This window comes from Crocodylus porosus, unplaced genomic scaffold (genome assembly GCF_001723895.1).
Source record: "Crocodylus porosus isolate Cpor-Errol unplaced genomic scaffold, CroPor_comp1, whole genome shotgun sequence".
NCBI lineage: Eukaryota > Metazoa > Chordata > Crocodylia > Crocodylidae > Crocodylus > Crocodylus porosus.
This window is the reverse complement of record NW_017728923.1, coordinates 4813995-4838281: the sequence shown is the minus strand read 5'-3', so window position 1 is coordinate 4838281 and position 24287 is coordinate 4813995. Positions and strand designations below refer to the sequence as shown.

Sequence of the window (24287 nt, the reverse complement as noted above, 5' to 3'; positions counted from 1 at the left end):
CAAATACGTAGAAATCCTGCTACGGCTTATTTTATGGGTATGTCTTATTTTCGGGGAAACACGGTAGTTTGGCTCTCCCCCGCCCCACTGAACTCTCTCTGATTTGTCTGCAACCTTTCTGCAGTGGGGAGACAAACCAGATGCTATACTCCAGATGTGGCCTCACCAGTGCTGAACAGAGGGGAATAATCACTTCCCTTGATCTGCTGGCAATGCTCCTGCGAATACAGCCCAATATGTCATGAGCCTTCTTCACAACAAGGGCATACTATTGGTTCATATTAAAGCTTACTGTCCTTTTCTGCAAAGCAGTTGCTTAACCAGTCAGTCCCCAGCCTGTTCCTGTGCATGCAATTGTTCCAGCCTAAGTGCAGAATTTAGCATTTGTCCTTATTGAACCTCATGAGATTTCTTTTCATCCAATCCTCCAATTTCTCAAAGTCTCTGTGAATCCTAGCCCTACCCTCTAGTGTATCTACTATTCCCCACAACTTGATGTGATCTACAAACTTGTTGAGGATGCGCTCCAACCCATCATCCAGGTCACTGATACAGAATAACACCGACTCCAGGACTGACTGCTGGGGCACTACACTTGATACCAGCTGCCAGCTAGACATCAAGCTATTAACTACTATCCTCTGAAACCAATGATCCAGCCAGTTTTCTATCCACTTTATAGTCCATTCATCCAAGACATACTTCCTTACCCTGCTTGCAAGAATGTTATGGGAGACCATATCAAAATCCTTGCTGAAGTCAAGTTATATCACATCCACTGTACCTCCCTGCATCCACAAAGCCAGTCATCTCATCATAGAAGGCAATCAGGTTGGTCAGGCATGATTTTCCCTTGGTAAATCCATGGTGACTGTTCCTAATCACTGTTCCATGTGCTTAGAAATGGGTTTCTTGTGGAACTGTTCCAGGATTTTTCCAGGGACTGAGATAAGGCTGACCGTTCTGTAATTCCTTTAATCCTACTTCTTCCCTGTCTTAAAGATGGGCATTACATTTGCCCTTTTCCAATCAGCTGGGACCTTTTCCAATTGTGACAAGTTTTCAAAGGTAATGGCCAGTGCCTCTGCAATCACATCAGCCAACTCCCTCAGCACCCTCGGGTGCATTGCATCCAGCCTCATGGACTTGTACATGTCCAGCTTTTCTAAATAGTTCCTAACCTGTTCTTCTGCCCGTTGGCTTCTCACCTTCTCCCCAAACTGTGCTGCCAAGCACAAATGCCTGAGAGCTGACCTTTCCTGTGAAAACTGAGGTGAAAAAGGCATCAACTACTTCAGCCTTTTTCACATTTTCTGTCACTAGGTTACCTCCCCCACTGCTGCCAAGCACAGTTGGCTTGGCAGGGACCCACACTTCCTCCAACAAGAAATGTCTCTCGTTACCCTTCACGTCCCTTGCCAGCCGTAACTCCAATTGCACTTTGGCCTTCCTGACTTCATCCCTGCATGCCCGAGCAATACTCTTATACTCTTCCCTATTTGCATGTCCAAGTTTCCATTTCTTTTAAGCTTCCTTTTTCTGTTTTACTTCATTGAAGAGTTCTCTGCAAAGCCAAGCTGGTTTTCTGCTGTACTTGGTAGTATTCCTGTGCATCAGGATGGTTCACTCCTGCATCCTGTTAAGATTTCTTTAAAATACAACCAACTCTCCTAGACACCTTTTCCCAGCAGACTGGCCTCCCAGGGAATCCTGCCCATCAGTTCTCTGCTGAAGTCTGCTCTTCTGAAGTCCAGGGTCCTTACTCTGCTGTTCTCCTTCCTTCCTTTCCTCAGGATCTTGAACTCAATCATTTTGTGGTCACTGCTGCCCATGATGCCATCCACCACTACATTCCCCACCAATTCTTCCCTGTTAGTGAGCAGCAGGTCAAGAAGCGTATGGCCCTTAATTAACCTGTCCAACACTTGCACCAGGAAGTTGTCCCTAAAACTCTCCAAAAAACTTCTTGGATTCCCTGTGCACTGCTGTGTTGCTCTCCCAACAGATGTCAAGGTGCTTGAAGTCCCCCATGAGAATCAAGGGGACTTCTGTGATTGGGAAACTTCTGCTAGCTGTCTGAAGAAAGCATCCACCTCATCCACCAGGTCTAATAGTCTATACCAGACACCTACCATGACATCACCCTTATTGCTCTCCTCTCTGACCCAAACCCACAGACTTTCAGCAGACCTAACTCCAGTTTCATACTGGAGCTCTGAGCAGTCATACAGCTCTTTTACATAAAGCACAACTCCTCCGCCACTTCTCCTGAACAGTTGATGCCCATTCATGAGTGTAGTCATGCAAGCTATCCCAGCAAGTCTCTGTTATTCCAATCACATCAGTTCTGAGACTATGTGGGGACTTCCAATTCTTTCTACTTGTTTCCCAGGCTCCATGCATTTGTGTACAGACACCAGAGCCAAGTGCCCTATTTTCTCAGTAAGAATGAAAGGGCCTCCCCTGTTGCCCATTTCTGCTTGTGGTTCTTCCAGGTTGACCATTTCCCCCACTTACTCAGGGTCTTTGGTCTCCATCCCCGGGTGAACCTACTTTAAAACCTTCCTCACTAGGTTTGCAAGCCTGTCTGAGAAAATGCTCTTCCCTCCCTTTGTCAGGTGGATCCTGTCTCTTCCTAGTAATCCTTCTTGTAACCACATCCCATGGTCAAAGAAGGCAAATCTCTGCTGGCAACACCATCTGCACACCAACACATTGATCTGCAGGATGTGTCCACTCCTTCCCCAGCCCTTTCCCTTGACTGGAAAGACTGAGAGCATCACCTGAGGCCCTGTGCCTTTCACCCTTGCACTCAGAGCATTGTAGTCATTTTTGACCTGGTCAGGGTCACCCCTGGAAATATCTTTGATACCCACTTGGATAAGCAGAATGGGATAGTAATCAGACGGCCAGATGAGTCTCAGTAATCCCTCTGTGACATCTCAGATCTGGTTCCAGGCAAGCAGCAGACCTCCTGAAACAATAGGTCAGGCCAGCAGATGGATGCTTCCATCCCCTGCAGAAGGGAATCTCCCACCACTACTACCTATTGCTTCCTCTTGATGGCAATCATTTCGATCTTCCCAACCCTGGGGAGACCTGGCCTTGCCTCTTCTGCCAATGGAACATGCTCCTCCTCCTGTCCTGCTAGCACATTATTACCAAGCCTAGAGGACATCAAACACAGTACAGTATCTATTCACAGTGGGCTAACACATGACTCGCTTCTTCCAGTCCGAAGTCTGAGACACACATTATGAACACAATGACTGACATGCAGAGCGCTAAAACTTCCACTCACTCTGTTACTACACTGTACTTCTGAAGCAACTGATCAAGAATCACTTAGTTGAAACTCAATGTTTCAGTGCTGAATGAAATCAGTCCAGTGCTCCATTTTGGAACTGTTTTTTAAATGAGCTGTATTTTATGCAACTCTGCTCTTGCCTCTGTCCTAGGACATGAATACACAATCTAATACTGTGCTGAATTTCCAGCAGGCACAACACAGAAAAGTATAGCCCAAGAGGAAGGAACAGACAGAGGCGATTTCACACCATTTCAATATACCCTTCAGAAATAAAAAACGAAGAAACAAACTTACTTGGAACAGATTAGTGAGGCACTGCAGAACTTTTTGTGAATGACTGTGTTTTACAAATTAAAACAGATGCTAGATTACATAGCACAAATGTAATTAACTAGCAGAAGGGAGGAGAGGATAACTAAGCATAAATATTAACTGACTGCAGGAGAAGTCATAGAATCATAGAGTTGGAAGGAACCTAGACAGATCGAGTCTGACCCCCTGCCATGGGCAGGAAGGAGCACTGGGGGTGGCAGGGGTCATAAGACCCCAACCAGGTGCCTATCCAGTCTCCTCTTGAAGATTTCCAGGGAAGGTGAGAGTACCACCTCTCTGGGAAGCCTATTCCAGGCTCTGGCCACCCTTAAAGTGAAGCAGTTCTTCCTAATATCTAACCTAAACCTATCCTCCCTCAGCTTGTGGCCATTGTTCCTGGTGACTCCAAGGGGGGCCCTGGTGAACAGACTTTCCCTGAGTCCCTGCTGCTGGCCCCTGATAAGGTTGTAGGCAGCCAAAAGTCCCTTGATAATTAATCATGGGGACCTTTTCTTAATGCCCTCAGTTTCTGCTTGCTGCTGTTCAGTCAGCAATTCTTCTTACCATTAAACTGATACCCCTAGACCAAAGCCCAAGTGTCCATTCCTGTGCCAAACTGAACTTTCATGCAAGAATTACATTCTGGTCACCATTTCAGGCTCCCCATTGCGATCATTACAAAAAACTTCCTCCCAGAGAACTCAGTATTATGAAAGGAAAAAATTAGCTTAGTAGCCATGAACATAAACCATAAGTAAATGACATCATACTTCATGCCCAAGACTAAGTCAAGAAGAGAAGAAAAGAAAAGAAAACAAGAAGTAAATCTCATTCACCCACAAGGGACACAGTAGCTGAGGAAACAGAACAAGTCAAATAGAGACCAGTCTTTCTTACCTAACCTACCTGTGATGTTTGCTTTTCATTCCAAAATTAACATGGTTTTGTTAGTGTCAGTTGTAACACCGATCACCATTTAAGACAATTACAATCAGCTTTCAACAATGTGCTTAGAATGACTACAGAATACATAGAACAAACAAGGAAAGAAAACTCTTTTGGATGGTATCAGAATAAAGCTGGAAATAAAGATGGTGTTGTAACTTACAAACTACCCAAAACATTTTAAAGGTATGTAGATACAATGGAGTTCAGTACGCTAGAGAAGGCTACACTGATAGACAACAGAAAGATGAATACAAATCGCTTGCAGACAAATCCCCCAGAATACTATGGCACTTCAGGGAAGAATCCTATAGTCAAGAAATAATACAATACTGTCCTTATACAGATTGCCTGCCCATCTTCTCCTTTAAGACAAACTTTATTTAATGTCTAATGTCCTGAAATCTGTATCCAGTAAGGACCTACTAAGAAGCACTTGTTCTAATGAAAGCATAGATTCAGACAAGAAATGAAAAAAGGATCATACAATAAGATACAAAACCATATAGCTGTCTTGAGTTCAAGGCCCCCCAGAGCCTAATGGCTCACTGACTAGCAAGGTTAAGGCTCATCAGCTTTTGTAGCCAAGGGCACATAATGGAGCACTGTGGCTCATATCACATTTAACCCCCAACCCAAGTGACCAAGTACTTATATTCAGCTAGGGACAACCGTTGACATGAGTCTAAAACAGGGCTTGTATTTATGCCTCAGGAGTCATAGTAAGACATCTTCACAGTCCTGCCAACACACCCAAATATGACTGTTTCAAAACTAAAATATTGTTAGGACCTGTATTTCACAGAGGATTTATTTAACTCTTCTGACATTTACATTATGCTCTACTATGCAAAAAAAAACAGGCATACAATGTTAGGAGCGATACTGGTGTGTTTATTACTCAGTCTTTTTAAAAATCCATTTTGCTTAGGACTTTTTATATTTACACTTTTTAGTTTTATCAAGTGTTAAAAAAAACAGGGCTGTGTTAGATATTCTTTATAGGGCTAGTCATTAAAAACCCTATTCTACAACCCCCAACACACACACACACACCCCCACACACACACACACACACACACACACACACACACACACACACACACACACACACACACACACACACACACACACACACACACTTAACTTCAAGTGATGCAAGTAATTCTGTTCTAGTTACTACTGAAACTGTGCTTATATTCAAGTAAGTATTGCTGTTTTTATTTACAACCTTGGTTACCATGTCACCTACATGGTCCAGTCAAAGACCAGAATCCCACTGCTCCAGTCATAGGCAGATCTAGGATTCTGAAAAGTGGGGTGGCAGATGGCATGGTGTATGGGCGCATATAACACAACACATTTTTCTACAGGTAAAAAGAAACTAGAAGCTATGTAGTAAGGACCTAAGACGATATTACTCAATTTAAGACAGAAGCAAGAACAAAAGTAACTTTATTGGAATGTGCAATAATTTTCTATACCATATATTATGTATTAAAAAACATGACAAACTTGACAAGCTAGGCAAAAATAGTCAAAAGATGTTGTTTCTTTGGTCCTGTAGTCATTAAACATATATCTCTTTCTGATTCATAAAACAAAATCTAGCCTTCTTGACATCTTGACAGTACACCCAATGTCTCAAAGAAAAATTATTTCCAAACCTAATTCAATGTTTTCATACCTGAGTTTGTTTCTAACTTTAGTTAAAAACACTGTCTGAAAGGCTGTGAAACAGGAACTACATTACCAGGAGCACCTAACAGACAGCAGAATTGCAGAAGAAAGAATAGCTTGATAAGAGGAATATTAAAACCATTAAAAAAGGAGGGAGGGTCATTAACATCTGTGGAATGAAGAGTTTAGAAAGGATAAAGTAGATTATTAGCCATGACGTCCGTCATGACTACCTGAATAGAAATGCTGCTGCCACTCTCAGAATTTTAAATTTTGGGTGAAGTGGGAATCAAACTGGGGTGCAACTGCAGCACAGCATCCCACCCTAATCCGCCACAGTTCAAACAAAGAGCAAGGTGGCAGCTTCCACCCCAGTTTACAGTCCACAAAGAGACACTTTCATTTAACTTCAGTGAAGTCAGTTTCACTCTGTTTCTTCAATGAAGTTACTTACATTATGTAAATACTATACAAAGCACGGGTCTAAGTCTATAGGATTTGGGGCTTAACCTAAATTACAATGTAAATGTGCCAATTTTCAATAACATCATCTCTTTCTCTTCTCTCAGCCTCTCATTGTTTTTTTGACTTTTTACACTAAATATCAAGCTCATCTTCCCTGAGGGTAGTAGGCAGGTTGCATTTGGCAACACATCTGGAGAAAAAACAGGTATTGGTTTGTACCTAACAAATTGTACAAGAATATACAGCATATTTAGCCATGCAGTAAAAGAAAAATTTCAGGACAAAAAAAAAAGTCCATTCAGAGTCTTAACACAAGTATGGGTGAGTGAGATTTAGATCGCATCCTATGGAAGACTACTTATATAGACTCACCATAAACTGAGCAACTGCCTTAATGAAGAAAACCCGGTCCTGCTCTGTCTCAACATCAGAAGGAATATCGGTCTGTGGTTCATACCTATGGGAGGGAACATTGTTTTTTATTAACAGGTACCAATACATTCATGAGAAAAAGTCAAGAATCACGTGCATGAGCACCAGAAAACTAACTATTCAGCTTCTAATGCAGATGGAGAAACAGTAGATCAATATCTAGGATCTGTATATGTAAATTATATCTGAATATGTAAATTAGAGAAGCATAAAAATTGCAAGAACTATAAAGCTTAGGGCATCTTTGCAAAGAGGATGTCAAACTCAGATCCTGAAACCTACTTTGTGGCTTATTATGAGGGAACAGAAATATTTAGCTCCCTTAGCTAAATCCATTTTAAGGCTTGGATTTAGGCTTTAGATCAAAAGAATATTTATGATGAGAGATTATTTACTAATTTTTTCTTTTTTTTTTTTTTAAACAAAACTACACAGAAACTAAACCTATTACTACTAGGTTCAACTACCTGATTTAAAAAGACAAAACAGTGATCAACTACACATTCCTAACCTACAGGACAGTATACTAAAATGATCAATAGCAAAACAGTTAACAACCACTCTCACGATTCTTAATTCACAAACTTCTTCCAAAGATGAAACAACTTAATGAAGAGTTATCTTTGTAACACTAGAAACCATTTCTTATTGAAAGTTTACACTTCAAAGCAGCAGTGCAGGGAAGCAGCTGCACACCCAAGACAAAATGGAAGCCACAACTTATGGTTGCTGCCGCAATCACAGATATGAACAGGTGGTTACTGGCAGCATCTGCTTTTGGTTTTTTTTGCACACCTCCCATCCAACTTGGAACGCAGGATGGTCGCCCTTGTCATCCCTCCTAATTACACCACTACTTCGTAGCACATGATTCTGCCAATGAGTGTTCTGTAACAAATTCTGTAACCACAGAATTGGGGAAAACAGTTTCACTTATCATTTACCCCTGCCTCCAAAATAAAACTTCCCTGATGCCTGAATAATAAATAAACATTTTACATTTTATAGCACCTTTCATCTTGTAGGATCCTAAAATACTTCGTGAGTGTTCAAAAAAACCCATAACACTGAAATGGAGTCACCTTTAGAGCGTGACCATCAAGTAACTGGCAAATTGTACATTATACACAAGGACACATCAAAGAAGAAGAAACTGGGAAAATCACCTGTCCCACCTCTCTCAAAAAGCGCAATGAGATCTTTTAATGTTCACATGGAACAGACTGTCCCCTCTTTGAAATCTCATTTCAAATTTAAAACAAATCAAGTCTAAATTAACCTCTCTGCTTTGCAATGCAATTACAAGGCTCTTGGAAGCAAGAAAAGCTGATTTATTGGTTGCCTTCTGTAATTTTGGCTAGTATAACCCACCAAATAAAGCCCAATAGCTTTCTAACTGCCTGGGATGTAAATGAAGCACTTCATTTACAAGCACAATACTTCCAATCTCATTACAATATCCAAGTTAAAGCACCTGAAGCTGTTCAGTTTAATTGGATTAATACTTCTTTCACCTTTAAAAAAAAACAACAGTGTTCTCTGGTGTAATGATGAGTCATTCTACCTGTTCTTTTGACCGAATCTTGGAGGCAAACTTTCTGATTTTAATTTGAATGGAAAAGGGCAAGTAAATTAAGCTCCAAACGCAGGTGTGTAGGGAAAAAAGACAGACGGTATTACATTCCTTAAGAACTGATCTTATTTAAAAAAGTGTCATTTTTTTTTCAAAATTTAATCAAAACAGTTTTTTTAAATGGTTTATATATACCCCTACAATACCCACAACCCAAATATTACTGCAAGTGAAACTTACTTAAAATGAACTATAACTGAAGGTGGGAATATAAAAATACAAAAACAAAGAGCAACAATGGTCAAGGCTAAATTTCTACCTGTTGTAACAGGATAAGAACAAATGTTCCCTTTTCATACATGTGTATAAACGGACAACGTGTGTGTATCTGTATGTGTGGCTTCATCTACCAAACCAGGTTCACAGATGTTAGAACTCAGTGGAGATTTATGGATTATAAATGAGGGGTAATTTAAAGGCAAATCAGGAGCATAATTTTAACCAGGCACTGGTTCCAGATTTTTAAATGAATATGGTGCTGGTATAACACAGGCGTTGGAAATGCTTTCAGGCTCAGTGCTAAAAAACCCACCACCTCAAATTGGAACATGTTGGCATGCTGGGGTGGGTACCAGGGAAGTCACCAGGGGTTTGATCTTTGTTGCAGCCGTGCAGCCCTGGCCCCTTCCCCACCATGCTCCCGAGGCACACGTGCAGCCACCACTGGCAACGAGCCAGACCCAGTCTCAGAACCCCAGTGCAGTTGCTTGTAGGCTTGCAGCTGCCTGCTGCAAACAGCCCAGGCTCTGGCTACGCCCTAATACCTGTCACAGTGCCAGGGCTGCTCACAGCAGGGCCTGCAGCCTCCCCACTTCCTGCTGTGAGCAGCCCAGGCTCCAAACTTCATGCTAATTTCAGGGCCAGCTGTGGCATGCTGAGCAAAATGGCTGGGGATTGCCAACCCCTGGTATAACACATCCTTTTCTGTCACAAATATTTTGTTTTCGATATACCACATTTACCTGAGTCCAAGATCGATGGGGTAGAGGGCAGAGGGGCTTATCTTGGATTTGAGTACTGGCCCAGAGCACACATTGCTGAACCACCACCTTCCACAGGCCAGAGTGGTTTGTTTGGCAGGGGGAGGGGCTCACAGCCAGGGGAACATGAGGGAGACTGCAAAACGGAAGGGAACCTGCAGCCTGCTCCCACCCACCACCCTCCATGCCTGTGCCTGGCCCCCACTACCCTCTGCTCCTCTCCCTTGAGCTGCCTCCTCCCCCTTACCTTCTGTTCTAGTCCCTCCAGCCCCAACCTGCCCCTGGCACCACTTCTCCCTGGCCAGGCCAGGACTGCATTACTGCTGAAGGTCCCAGGGGAGCAGAGCTGCAACAGAAGGTAAAGGGCTGGTGGGGAAGGAGTGGGTGGGCAGGCTACAGAGGAAAGTAGAGGGTCAGTGGCTGGGAGTATATGGAATCTAATTATTTGGAGGGTCATCTTAAATTCAAAGTTGCCTTGGATTTGGGTGAATATGGTACATAAAATACATAAAAGCTAGATTAAAAACCATGAATCTTCTTTTTGGAAAACCTCACCAACCTGCAACTTGTTTTTAGTTCAACTAACTGACTCAAATTTTAGGGGTCTATCTTTAAAATACACAGGCTCAAGAAAATTCATCTCTGGTACGGGCCAGTAATCTTTGTTTAGCAGCAAGCTGAGATGACACAGCTTGGGTCTGACGCAGGACAGCGTCCCAGCCATCACTCCTCCCTGATGCTGCTTCTCCCTGCTGCCCAAATATGGCCCAGGCAAAGCTCCACATCACCTAGCTGTGGCATGGGCAAGGCCCCCCATCACAAACACTGCCGAAGACACCCTCCTCGCCACCCAGTTCTGCTAGCCAAACCCAGTGGCTCTATGAGCAATATTTGGCTCACAGGCTGCAGATTGCTGACCCCTGATCTAGGAAAAAACCCTTCAACTAGGCAAAAAACAGATGACTTAGGAGGCACAGAATGAAAAAAAAACAGAAGGTTGGAAGGGACCTCAAGAAGTCACCTAACCAAAACTCCTGATTGAGGAAATCATCCCTACCTAAAACACCCTTACCCACATTATTTGCCTCTCTGGAAAAGTTATATTATTGTATTCATGACACATACAGATCACTGAAGGCACACACTTGGTACTTAAAATGCAAACTTAGTAACCATATGTTCCTACCTAACACTCAGAACAACATCTCTCTCAAAATGACTAAACTTCTAATCTCATCAAGTCCCTCTTTAAAACCCTTAATACAGTTCCATATCAGAGTATCAGCTCCAAAAGTCTCACTAATGTCATGTTCCGATGTGTGAATTGGTATGCACTGTTGCATTGGAATAAAGCACCAACCTTTTCACCAGCCAAAGAAGCATTTCTGAAATTAGCATGAAGTTTGGAGTGCGGAAATTCTCCATGGAGATGAGCCGTGGGTACCCCAAAGCCCTCATCATCTCAGTGAAATCTGAAAAACAAGCACAAGCACAAAAATCACCACAGCCAGCACAGATATCCCAAGGAGCTCATGTTCCACAATGTTCTGCTTATGTTGCCCATAAATACACTGATAGAATTAGCTTCCATAAAACTCCCAAAGGGTTCAAAGAAGAAAAATAATACCAATTTACTTTTAAAAAGTGACTTTTCACATAAGAAATGTTCCTAGTAGAGATTAAAAAAAAATCTTAAAATGATTTACTTTTTAAAAAGTATAATCTTAAATAAAACTGATAAAATATCACCACTCTGCAATATAACAATTACGCTGTTTCAGCCCTTGGCACGGAGTGGATAGTCACTGAAAGAATGCCTTACGTCATCCTGCATCAAACTCTACAAGCTGACCCAAGAAAGACTGATGATGTTCAAAAGTGTCACTGATGGTGTTAAGAAAGGGATATCCAAAGGAAATCCTGCAATGAAACTCCTTCCGTATCTATCTACTCTAATACAGGAACCATCCCCTGAGGCTTCAAAGCAAAGTTTCAAAAAGATGAAAAGATGACCTGTCCTATTGTGCAATGTCAAACAAGGGAAAGGGAGAGAAGCATCCTCCAGCCCCAGCATATTACAGCAACCACTGTACCAGAAAATATCAAGGTACCAGCAGCATCTTAATGCAGGTCAACAGCCAGACAATGATGGTGCAAAGCATGAGACCAAAACTGCCAGTGTCACACATGCATATCCCCAGACAGTCCTTCACACAGTCCCTGGTGTGAGAAAATCAATACAAGGCACAAATACTCAAAATACGCTGATACCCTTTCCAACCTGTGTGTCACACCAATTTAGTGTCACCATCTGCCCCATATTTGGTGGGACATCCCAGTTTTCACAGCAGCGGTTCCCTCTCCCTGCTGGAACGTGGCACGATGCTCTTCCCACTACAGCGGTGCAAGCGCCGCCACCAAGCGACACAATGTCGCTGGGACCCATGGCGTGAAATTCGAGGCACTCCCCCAAGCCCTGGTGGCAGACCGAGGGCACGCGGCAAGGGCGGGTGACTGGCTCGGCGCGGGGCGCGAGGGCACAGCGCACCCCGAGCGGCGCCAGGCGGGGGAAAGCACGGGGCACCGCTGCCACGCGCCAGGCTCGGTGCTTCGGGCCTGGCGAGCGCCGTGAGGCCGTGGTGCGCCAGCAGGCGCCAGCTAGGGCCGGACGGGCGCGGGAGCAGCCACGGCGAGGGGCGAGGGCAGCGAGACGACAGCACGGGGGCGACCCCGCCCCTGGGCCTGTAGCCCCCGGAACTGCAGCAGCCGCGGAGCCCGCCCCGCCCCGCCCGGCTTCCTCACTCCGGAGGTCGCGGAATGACATGGTGGCTCCGTCGCCGTGGGCCCAGACTCTCCGGACGCCGCTCCTGGAGCAGGCCGCACGGCTTCCGTCTCTATGGCAACCGCTCTACGGCGCGGCACCTGGCCCAAACTGCGCCCGCTCGGAGGGGAGGGGAGGGGAAAGGCGGGGCCGCTCGGGGCTGGGCGCGGTGGCGGAGGAGCGCGGCAGCTGGGAGGCGCTGCCAGGACCCCGAGCTGCCCGTGTTCCCGGCCGGGGCGCGGCCTGGCTCTAGTGCCCCGTGTGCTGGCACCTGCTCGGGCTCGGGCCCCGTCCAGGGCAGGTCTCGCGGACCCGTGGCGGGCTCCCAGCAGCACAGACGCTGCCCGGTCACTGAGGCTCAGCCCTGTGTTTTGACGCCTAGACCATCGCTGGACGTCTGTGCGAGCGCGAACGGGAAACAAGCCACGTCCCCAGGCTGCCCTGTCCTCCTCCCCCAACCTCATTCTCTCCTGCCTTCCAGTGGCACTGACTGATCCTGTCACCGCCGTCTCATAACGGGAGGCAGGCAGGGGCTGGCAGCTACCGGGGTTGTCCCTACAGACCCCTTAGCCTGGGCGGGGAGAGATGGGAGAGTAACGCTGATGTTACATAACGACAAGGTGGTACTTCCGCTAATGCTTTGTGGTTTCAAACGTCCTGCAGGAATGGGGGACCTGACCAGATGACTTCACAGGCTGGGGACAGCTGCTGCTCCTGCTGGCAGCAGCATCAGGTGTGAATGAGACCAGTTCAACACATACAAGCACTGTGTGATCCCCAAGGCAAAGGGCCTGAGACATACACAAAACAAGGGCATGGAAAGAACCCCTTATCTCTGTACAGATATAGACATAGTTATATTAGAAAAAAGTGGGCAGCTGACATGGTCAAGTTAAGTAAAACAATTAAAGTTCCTGTTTCTAGCCATATGAGGTTATAGCACATCAGCCTTTATGTATGAGATAGATTATGTATTGGCCCTCCTTGACTTCTAACAGGTAGAGGGAATGGAAAGGGGGGTTGTCTGTCATGCTTTTGTAATACCTGGATTCATGAGTGGATTTCAGCGAGGCATGATATTAGTATGTTAACTAGAGCAATCAGATAAATAAAATTATATGGAATATGAATGCAACTTGTCTGAGGCAGTTGCAGTTTTTCACATGAATATCCCACCACAGCATATACTGGTGTATAGATTTACTCTAATATTATGAAACCCTAAGTCTGCCGGTCACTAATGCTTTATTCGCGCTCTGATTGGCTGATGGAAACAGCCAATCAGAGTACTCCAAGCTTGGGGGCGTGCCGCCATGATTCTGAAGCTGTGCTGGGCACTGGACAGAGGGTGGACCAGACTGCTCCCTGCAAGACCGGACAGGGCGTGGGGGAGCCCTGTGCATGCCCAGAGGAGCGTATTACTTCAACCTGGCTTGCCTGACTTCTGTAAAGACTGGGTGCTTTAGTGGGGTTTTTTGAGCCTTTTATCTAATAGCTGATTGAATCAACTGGAGGTGTTCAAGAAGAGGTTGGACAGCCCCTGGTCAGGGATGACGTAAGCAAAGCTATGCTTATTATGGGTGTTTTCCATGCTTCTGGGCTTTGCTGGTTTGCTGGTTACCTTTTGCTATACGTGTCAGGGTGTTTTTAAGCCTTCCCAGAAGCACTGGGTGTTGGCTACAGCCAAGGCTGGGAACTTTGACTGGGGTGTGCTAATGCTTCTGGTGGGACCAAAGCCAGAGGTTCCTGGCTACAGAGTCTTGCCCCTCCACTCAGGGTCAGACCAATTACCATTTTTGGGGTCAGGAAAGTATTTTACTCCATGATATCAACTGTTAGGGTCTCTGGTGAGGGGTGTAGCCCTCTACCCAGGATATCTTGAGCATACTGTTACCTGTGTGCTCTGTGTTCCTGGGGAACCCTGGCGCAGTACCCAGCCTGTATGAGTCATGAAGGACATAATCCTCCCCCCCCCACCACCACCACTTGTGCCTGAACCAGAACTGATCAAAAGAAGGACTTACAAAAAGCAATGAAGATGCAGTGGGAAACACACCTAAACCCCTCTGGACAAAGTTGACAGGTGACTCCCCTGGTCTCATCTGCATCGAAGATGGGACAGGGAGGCATCTCCATTAGCACTCAGAGCACAGAAAAGAGATTCCAAGGCAAGAACCGCACTGAACTCTGGGGCCAGAGAAGCGGGGGAGCACTGCATGATGGGGGATCTCTGCTGCAGATGTTAATCAACCCATGCCTGCATACACCAGGCCCAGCAGTTCTTCTTTTGCCCCTAACAGCTGAGTAGTTAAGACACTCACCTGGGAAGTCCATGACCGTTTCTAGCCCCTTGCCCACAGAGTGTTTGAATTTGGCTCTCTGGCTTCTTAGTACAGTACTCTAAACACTAAACCACAGGTCAGGTATCCATTTATACCTTCTCGTGCTTCTTTTGAAACTGGCCCTATAGGCAGCCACAGGAGGGAAGTACATAGGAGATATGTGGAGCCAGAAGAAAATGAGCCAGTCAGAGGATGTGTAGCTCTGTGCAGTGACTGTTCCTCTAACAAGGTAGCAGGGGGTCCTATGTTTTAACGTGGAGCCTTGCTCAGGGTAAGGCAGAAGCTTCGCCTTGCACCATTATCCATCCATTTTTCTCATGACTAGTAAATACAAGGGGGAGTGGCTCAGCTTCAAAAGGAGACTTTCAGAAAGGTCTGGGTACTGCCTGACCTGTGGCGTAGTAGTTCAACCATTATACTGGTAAATCAAATGCCTTCTGAGCAAAGGGGGCCTGGAATCCAGGTTCTCCTCCTTTCCAGGTGAGTGCCCTAGCTATTCAGCTCCTGAGGGAAAATAAAGATGGGAAAGATGCTGCCCTCCTCTTCCACCATCTTGTGGCAAGCACGTGTGTCCAGGCTGTGGATGTGCACAGGCTTATGTATCCAGGAAGAGAATTTTTATCAGCATTTCTGGCACGGACAACAAACAATGCCATAGAGATGACCAAACCTTAAGACAGCCAGGAAAGGAATAGACTGCTATCCATGGTGCCTTTACTGAGATAAATTTAAGTTCCTGTCTCTAATTAGGGTTGGCCTTATGGGTGGGCAATGTGGGTTACCACCCAGGGCACCATGGTCAGGGGGACATCACACACACACATACCTCCTGAGCAGTCTGTGCTCACAGCAGCACTCTCCCCCGACCCCGCATCCCAGCTGATCCGCTGCCCCCCCAGCCCTCCGCCAACCCCCCAAGGAAGGAGGCGCAGTGCCCAGCCCAGCTTCCCCCTGCCTCCAGGCACTGCTCAGGAGTAGGGCTGGGCACATGCAGGTGAGGTGGCATCTGCTTCAGTCTGCCTCCTTTGCTCCCACACAGCAGTAGTGCAAGGAAGGAAATCTCCCGATCCAGCCCAGCAGCTCCCCCTGGGGCTATATTTCTTAAACTTTTGCTAATAATATTACATTATTAAACTTAAAGAAAGGGCACCAAAATAAAAGTTTACCCAGAGTGCCATTGTTTCGGACTCAGTGTCAGCCATACAGTATTCATGCTTTTTAGATTTTACCCCCATAACTAAAAAGCTAACATAATATATTTTTTAAATAAACCTTCTAAATCTGCAGCAGATTTCTCTGGCAAGGGATACATTCTGTGATAAACTCCACAGCTATAGACATGGGTTTTGGATTATAGCAGGCTGCTAATATGTTTCCTACACATCTACAGTGATTTGTCTCAATCTAAACCACAAATTCCATTATAGTAATAGCTGATGGACAATAACATCCCTTTGTAGAGCAGTATCAATAGAGGCCCCAGGAAGAAGCTAGACATGACAGAGGAGACAAAATGAGTTGTAGACAAATACTTCCCTGGATGTCAATAAAGTTTCAGGCTCAGCTGCATTTTATTTATTGTTGTCTCAAACAAACATAGTGCAGAGTGCTCCTTTGGACTCTGAATCATCTTTTTCAGAAGAGAGATTTCATGTGAAAAGTAGTGGCTTCTAATCATAGCTGGAACCACTGATTATAAATTAATCACAGCTCTGAGTATGAGGCCTGCGTGAAGCAGCTAGTTTCATAGTTCCTAGGGTCAGAAGGGACCTGAGCAGATCATCAAGTCCAACCGCCTGCCATGGCAGGAAAGTACTGGGGTGAAATGACCCCGGCTAGGTTTCATAGTTCATAGTAGCTAGGGTCAGGAGGGACCTGAATAGATCATCTAGCCTGACCCCTGCCACAGGCAGGAATGAATGCTGGGTTCACAAGACCCCAGACAGGTGATCATCCAGCCTCCTCTTGAATTTGCCCAAGGTAGGGGTGAGGACCACTTCCCTGGGAAGTTGGTTCCAGATTTTGGCCACCCTAACTGTAAAATATTGCCTTCTGATCTCTAACCTAAGCCTATTCTCCATCAGCTTATTACCATTGTTCCTCATCACCCCAGGTGGTGCTGGGGAGAAAAGGGCTCTTCCTATTTGCTCTTGATCTCTCCTGATGAGTTTGTAGGCAGCCACCAGGTCCCCCCTCAGCCTCCTCTTGCCGAGGCTGAACAGGTTCAGGTCCCTCAGTCTCTCCTCATAGGGCCTGTCCTGCCGCCTTCCCACCCAGTGCGTGGCCCTGCTCTGGACCCTCCCCAGGCTGGCCACATCTCTTTTGAAGTGCGGTGCCCAATACTGGACGCAGTAGTCCAACTGCGGCCTGACCAGTGTTCGCTTCGGATTTGGCCAATTCGGAGGACAGTGATTCGATTCGGTGATTCAAAACACTGTCCCAGATCGATTTGGCCAAATCTCCAAATCAGCCTGGCCCATCTCCCACAGCCTGGCAATGGCTGCCCTGCCCACCCCAGCTTCCTGCTCTTTGGGGAAAAAAAGCCCCGGCTCATCAAGTGCTGCCGGGCAGGGGGGGATCTCTGTTGCCCCCCACTGCCCCATGCTGCATGGAGGACTCTGCACAAGCCCCACAACACCCCCGCCCCCCCAGCCCCCTCACAGCTGCCCTTCCTGGACCAGCTCTGGCCCTTTCAGGAAAAAAAAACAAGAAAAAAACCCACACTAAGCTCCTGCCGGTGGGGGGAGATCCCTGCTGCCCACTGCTGCCCTGTGCCACATGGGGGGCTCTGCACAAGCCCCTCAAAGCCCCAAGGCCACTGCAGGAGTGAGTCCCGGGGCTTTTCTCCATTTTTTTTCTTAAAAGGCCGGAGCTGGCTCAGGCAGGGCACCTGTGATGGGGCTGGGAGAGTGAGGAGGGGATCAGGGGGCTCATGGCAGAGCCCCCCATACAGCATGGGGCAGTGGGGGCAGCAGGGATCATCACCCCCTTTGCCCAGCACCACCCGGTGAACACTGGAGCTTTTCTTTAAAGCACTGGGAGCTGGGGCCTGGGGGATTGGGCAGGGGTCAAGGAGGGAGGCAGGGAGGCTGACAGGGATCCCCCCGTGGTCCCCTTCTTGCTCCCCCAGCCTCCCCGCCCCTGCCCCTATTACTTACCAGCTTGGAGTCCAGCTGCAACTCCCTGCTGCAGCCACCAGGGACTGCCCAAATCATCAAAGCTCTCCAAATCTTTTCCAAAGATTCAGAGAGCTTTGAATCATTTCAGACCTTTAAACTGGGGCTTTCAGAGCCACTCTAATTAACGTGCTGCACCCCCACCTCCAGAGCATGTGTAAAAGTGCCCAATGTCAGCAAGTTGGCACAAGCATTCCCCACATTGCTCTACCAGTTCACTTTAATCCTACCTGTTTCACCCTTTACTGTTCAATTCTGGGATATTCCAAAATGTGGCCAATCTCCTTTAATCCAAACCTGCAACCCTTTCCAAGTGCTTCCCAAACTTTTCCTCAGTATGGCTCCATTTCCTCAACACGGCTCCTCACTCCCAACCCAAAGCCCCCCCATCCCCATGACCCCACCCACTGATGTTGCAACCCCATTTGGAGTCATGACCCATAATTTGGGAACCGCTGGTCTAGACGGCCACAGGCTGAATTCAGCCTGCCAATCAACTGTGTCCAGCCCGTGGCTGCCCGTGTGGTGCTCTGGATGGGGCTGAGCTCCTCCCATTCCCACCAATGCACTGTCCTGGCCGCAGCCCCGGCTCTGGCCCTGGCATTGGCCCAGGCCCAGACTCAGGCCTGGCCCCAGCCAGAGCACACAGGTCCCCAGCACTGCTGCGCCCACTGTTGCTGCAGCCATCTAGTTACTGCTTGGCTCCCGCTTTCTCCAGCAGCTCCTCCTCCTGCCTCTGCTGTGCTGCTCTGGACAGCAGGTGGTGCAGGGAAGTGACAGCGGCTGTGTGGATGCATCCCAAAACCACATTCCCAGCCAGGCAGGGGAGAAGCTGCATCCAGGAGGCTCCTGCCCCAGTACCTGGGCTCCAGCTCCAGCTCATGGCTGCCTTCCACACACTCAATCACCCGGCACAATGAGCAGCCACTGGAGACTGGCCAAGTGGGTGAAAGGTAGCTGGAAGCTGCAGCTGGAGCCCCATGTACTTAGGCAGAAGCCCCCCAGCACAAGACAGTCTGCCTTGGGAAGAAGCAGACAGGGCTCGGCCCCATGTGGAACACCACAGGGGCAGCCATAGGCTGGCCTGGGGAGGCTGAACTGCACCTACACTGCACCACCCAGGTCAGCTCTACTGCATATGTATCCTGCCCCCTCCTCCCTCCCTCCCCTCAACCCTGGCCAGCTCCTGGGACCTAGCACACAGACAGCACCCCCACACACACACATCCCCCCACAACCCTACATACACCCTTACACCCATGCATCCTCCCACAACCCCCCGACACACCTACTCCCCACACTCCCACATTCCCACTCCCTCTCACACCACCCAAACACACAAAAGTAAAACTTTGAGTTATTATGCAATCACCTCTACATACACTACTCAAAAAAAACATAAATCAGGACAAAGATTATTTTTTTAAATAAAATATGTTATAGTAGGTGTTTGATTTTTAATACATGATTTGGGTTTTTTATCTACCACTTGTTAAAATGATAGCTTCTGTAAGATGTTATATGTGCAGCCCTTGACAGCTGGCCAAAACTTATTAAGTGGCCCACTAGTTGAAATAATTGCCCACCTCTGGTCTAGACTTACAACTGAATCAAGCTCTTTATTTTGACACTGGCATCTATTGCCAGTCACTCATTTAGAAATCATCAAGCAGACTTGACACTGTTCACTTCTGCTGTGTGTATGAATCTCCTATATGAATATGACTGGAGTGTAGTATACATTTAAAAGGCTTGCATTAAAATATACATGTCACAGGACGGGGCCCAGGAGTGGCTGTGATTTCTCCTGCGCCCCTACCGTGCCAAGTTGCCCTTCTAGCATCCTCGTCTTGCCCGCCACATCTTTGCTGTTTATATAATATTAATGGGAGGCTGCCTTTCCTGGGCTTCTCGGACCCAGTGCTCTTGCCCTCTACGGATATCTCTTGGTGCACCCCCCTAGGGCATCGCATGGCTCCTTCCGCCCCCAATACCACGCCCAAGCCTTGCCAGTGTTCCAGACGTTCTCGTGTCTTTATTTACACGCCCTCTCCAGGGCCTCTCCGGTATACACGCCCTCTCCAATATATGTGCCCCCTTTGGGCTTCTAATCGCACGCCCTCCCTTCTCCGGGCCTCTTCAATGTACGCGCCCCCTCTGGGCTTCTATTCACGCTTGTCCCCTCTCCGGGCTTCTAATCGCACGCCTGCCCTTCTCCCGGGCTTACTCGCGCACTCACCGTCTTCTGAGGCTTCTTGATAGGCCCACCCCTCCCTTCTGGAGTTTGCCCAATATACTCACCCTCACTGGGGCCTATGCCTCACGCTTCCCGCGCTCCCTCTCACTGGGGCCCATGCCTCGCACTTCTCACGCTCGCCCCCTCTGGGGCCTATGCCTCGCACTTCTTGCGCTTCCCGCGCCCTTTCGCGCTCTCGCCTCCTCTGAGGCCTATGTCCGCGCTCTTCGCGCTTGGGGCTCAGGTGGCCTATAGCCGTCCCTTGCCCCCTGACCCTTCTTCTGGGTTGTTCACCCCACTGGTTTTTACCAAATACCACCCTCACAGGGCTGGGGTCACAACACCCCAAATGCAACGCCACCCCAGCACCAAACTGCCGTGCCTTGCCTCTGGCACCAATCACTGTGCCCTCCCTGGGCACACCCCAAAACACAGTGCCCTCTGCGCAGCCAGGAACACCCCCCCCGTTCTGCTGGGGTGCTCTCCTGAGGGCTCCTCCTTCCCCTACAGCCTCACCCAGTCCTCCGGTAACACCATCACCATCAAAACCAAACTCAAAGCCATGCCAACTGGCGGTAACCCAAAAGTCAGCCTACCGGGTATAACATCCCATGCCACCCTGGCTCTCCATCGAGCCTCCCTGTCAGAGGCCTCTCCATCTCATCAGCACGTGGGTGCTCAAGCACTCAGGCAGCTCTGCCTTGCTCTGCTCCACAGCAGAGCTCCTGCCTCTCAGCCTGTCAGAGGGGAACTGCCTTCTGGCCTCAGACTAGCTGCTTATAATGGCCAGGCCCTGCCCCCTTTCAGTCAGCTGACCTTATCTGTTGCCTAAGCCACCTCAGCTGTACTGCCCTGCTGATTGGCAGCCACGCCCTATTACCAATGCCAGTAGCAGGCACCCTAGTGCCCTGCTACAATACATTTAAAAGCAAAATTGTTTTCAACAGAAGAACAAGTTACAAAGGGATTTTCTGTGTCATATCTTGGTAGTAGCCATATTCACTGGTGTATCCCCAGCCCTACCAGATGACTCATGACCTCTCCTTGGAGAATCTAATGTGTTTTATATCAGGAGACAGCATAAACTATTAGTACCAGCTGGGGTCATATGCAAAATCCAGGCCCTTGAACCAGGCACTCAGATCTTGGACATGACTCACCTGTACTCCAAAGGTCAGAGAAGGCCTACCAGGCTCATTATGTGAAAGCCAAGAGCTTGCTCTGATCATTATTGATCAGCCATTTCCTCACGTGGGTAGAAGACTCATCATTTTTATGGAATTATAGAATAATAGAAAATTAGGGCTAGAAGGGACCTCAGTAGGTCACATCTAGTCCAACCCCCTGCTCAAAGCAGGACCTCCCCAACTAAATCATCCCAGCCAAAGCTTTGTCTACTCAGGTTTTAAAAACCCCTAAGGATGAAGATCCCACAGCCTTTCTGGGTAGACTGTTCCAGTGCTTTACTATCCTCCTAGTGAGAAGGTTTTTCCTAATACCTAACCTAAATTTCCACTGCTGCAACTTTAAACCACTCCTTGTTCTGTTATCTGCCACCACTGAGAACAGTCTAGCTCCATCCTCTTTGTAACCACCCTTATAGATACTGAAGAAAGGAAATGTGCCTGTTAGGTCATCTATATCAGGACCAAGCTGTTCCCTACTATATTTTCTTTATCACTTTGGCCAGTAGTGTCCTACATACATCCATCGGTACGGCAGCTGGAGAAAATGTTTCACAGTTGTCTGTACATTTAAAACCACTTTCATCACTATGGTATTCAGACACCCTCTATGGCTAGAAGTCCTATCAATCTTAGGACCTTGTCACACCATTTGCAACAGTTTCAAGTCATTGGAATGTAGTGACCTATTAAAGTTAGTAAGTCTTGAAAGATAACTCTTCCCTGAAAGGAAACAACTTTACAACGCAGGAGGGCACTTAGCATATGCTAAACTGCTTGAACATACATCTGCTTGTGTTTTTACTGAACTTAGTAAGTATAAAGTTGAATGTGTGACTGTGACAGAACCAGGGCCCTGGGGTGGCCATGACACCCCCATGATCATTCAACCCCTGCTCCCACATTGGCTCCTCTGGTATCCTCCCTTTTTCCCTCACCTGCCACACCTTGATGTTGTCTTATAAGATTTTGGGAACCTGCCCCCAGGGTCCCAGAGTGAATCCATTCTAGCTTTGCCTTGCCCCTCAGACACTACACTGTGGCTCTCCTGGCCCTATTAGTGCCTCAGGGCACTAGTTGCCTTATGGATTCCCTGGGGCCTTCTTCTGCCCCTCTAGCCATGCCCATGCCTCATAGATCTTACTTTTAAGTTGTTCACTGGGCCCTCTGGCCCTCCTGTCAAACACTCCAGTCAGCTTGCTGGGCATCAGGCCCTGGCAAGGCTCTCTTTTCCCTGGGCCCCTAGCCCTAGTCCTTCCCAGGCTTTGGCCCTCTTGGCTTAAGCCTCCTCTGGCCTCAGCCTTCCACTCTCTGGGCCCCTGGCCCCCGTACAGCTGCTGTAATTTTATCTCTTCCCTCTGGGTCCCTGACCCCAGACCAGGCTGCTCCCAATGGTCTTGGCTCTTCTAGGCTCAGCCTGCAGTAGCCCACCACCCTCTGGGTCCTTGATGCCAAGCTAGGCTGCCTAACCCTGGCTTTAGTTCTCCCACTCTTGGCCTAATGCAGCCTCTTCCCCCTGGGTCCCTGACAGTAGGCTAGATGAGGAGTTGTTAGCTGGAGTTACACACACCCCTGGGGGTACTTGGACTGATTTTAGGGGGTACACATGGATGGGCAGGGATGGAGTACCACCGCCTCCCAGAAGCAGGGCTGGGGCAGGGTGAGGGCAGCAGCACCCCACTATGGGGTGGGGAAGCTAGCAAGTGGCATCTGCCACCACCACACACCAGCCCAGCGAGCTTCCCTGCAGAGGGGTGCCACTGCCTTCACCCCAACCTGGTGAGCTTCCCTGCCTGCTCCTGGGAGGTGGTGGCGCACTGTCCCTGCCTCCCCACTCAGCATCCAGCCTCATCCCCCTCCCCCATCCACCCCACTCAGCATCCGGCCGCCGGGGTACTTAGACTAAAAAAGGTTGAAAACCCCTGGGCTAGGCTGTCTGCTACTGAATGCCCACCAGGCATCCCTCCATAGCCTCTGTTTCTCCCTCATAGCCACAACCCAGTCCTCCAGTCTAAAAATGAATCAGAATATAAATATCAGCAAGCTGCTTTACAACTGAAAGTCACTTACTCTGGGTCACTTCCTCTCCTGCAAACCGTAAGTCCCCCTTAGCTCTTTCCTTGCAGGTATAGGACAGCCCAGTTGCCTGCCAGTCCCTCCACTTCAGCCATCTCCTGCAGAAGCTCCTCTTCCTGCAGCCTACAGGCTCACTGCCACACATTTGTATTTTCACAGACTTACATTTGTATATTGGCTTCTATTCTACGTATGAGAGCACACAAACACCAAAAGACTCTCTTTATGCCTGAAGAATGGTGTTTGTGCCTGAAAGCTTGCAAAGAACAATTGTTCCAATTATTTAGTTGGTTTAATAAAAGATATCACATCTACCCAAAAGATTTTGTCTGCAAAAAAACACCAAAACAAAACCAAAGAACACCCCTACACTTTACCAGAAGAAGCAGTGGGTTACTTCAACCCAGCTATTCAGCACCTGTCAAGATTGGGCACTTCAGTGGGGCTTTTTGGCACTTCTAGATAAAGCTGATTCAATCAGCTTTATCTAGAAGTTAAATAAATACTTAAATAAAATAAAAGTTAAATTAAAAGTTAAATTAGTTAAATACTATTAGATAAAAGTGCCAAAAAGCCCCACTAACTTTACAGATGATACAGAGCTGGGCTGAACACACTGCCTCTTCTGGGCATGTGCAGGGCTCTGCACTGAAATGCATGAGGTTAAAAGTGAAGTGCCAGGGTTTTTTGGGTTT

At 47.6% G+C, this 24287-nt stretch overlaps 1 protein-coding gene across 4 annotated transcripts in view; it reads right to left on the bottom strand.

The window, feature by feature from the left end:
* Window positions 1–24287, bottom strand: part of CLUAP1 (clusterin associated protein 1) — a 322832-nt gene that overhangs the window by 194824 nt on the left and 103721 nt on the right. For 2 of the 4 annotated variants that reach the window (XM_019539990.1, XM_019539993.1), the window contains exons 1-3: window positions 12560–12665; window positions 11118–11229; window positions 7085–7169 (exon numbers count right to left, since the gene is read on the bottom strand). In XM_019539990.1, the coding sequence (XP_019395535.1) occupies window positions 7085–7169; window positions 11118–11229; window positions 12560–12581 (219 nt within the window). In that variant the 5' untranslated portion in view covers window positions 12582–12665. Of the gene's footprint in view, window positions 1–7084; window positions 7170–11117; window positions 11230–12051; window positions 12413–12559; window positions 12666–24287 lie in introns of those variants that run through there. The other 2 variants (XM_019539992.1, XM_019539991.1) reach the window with 2 other exon arrangements.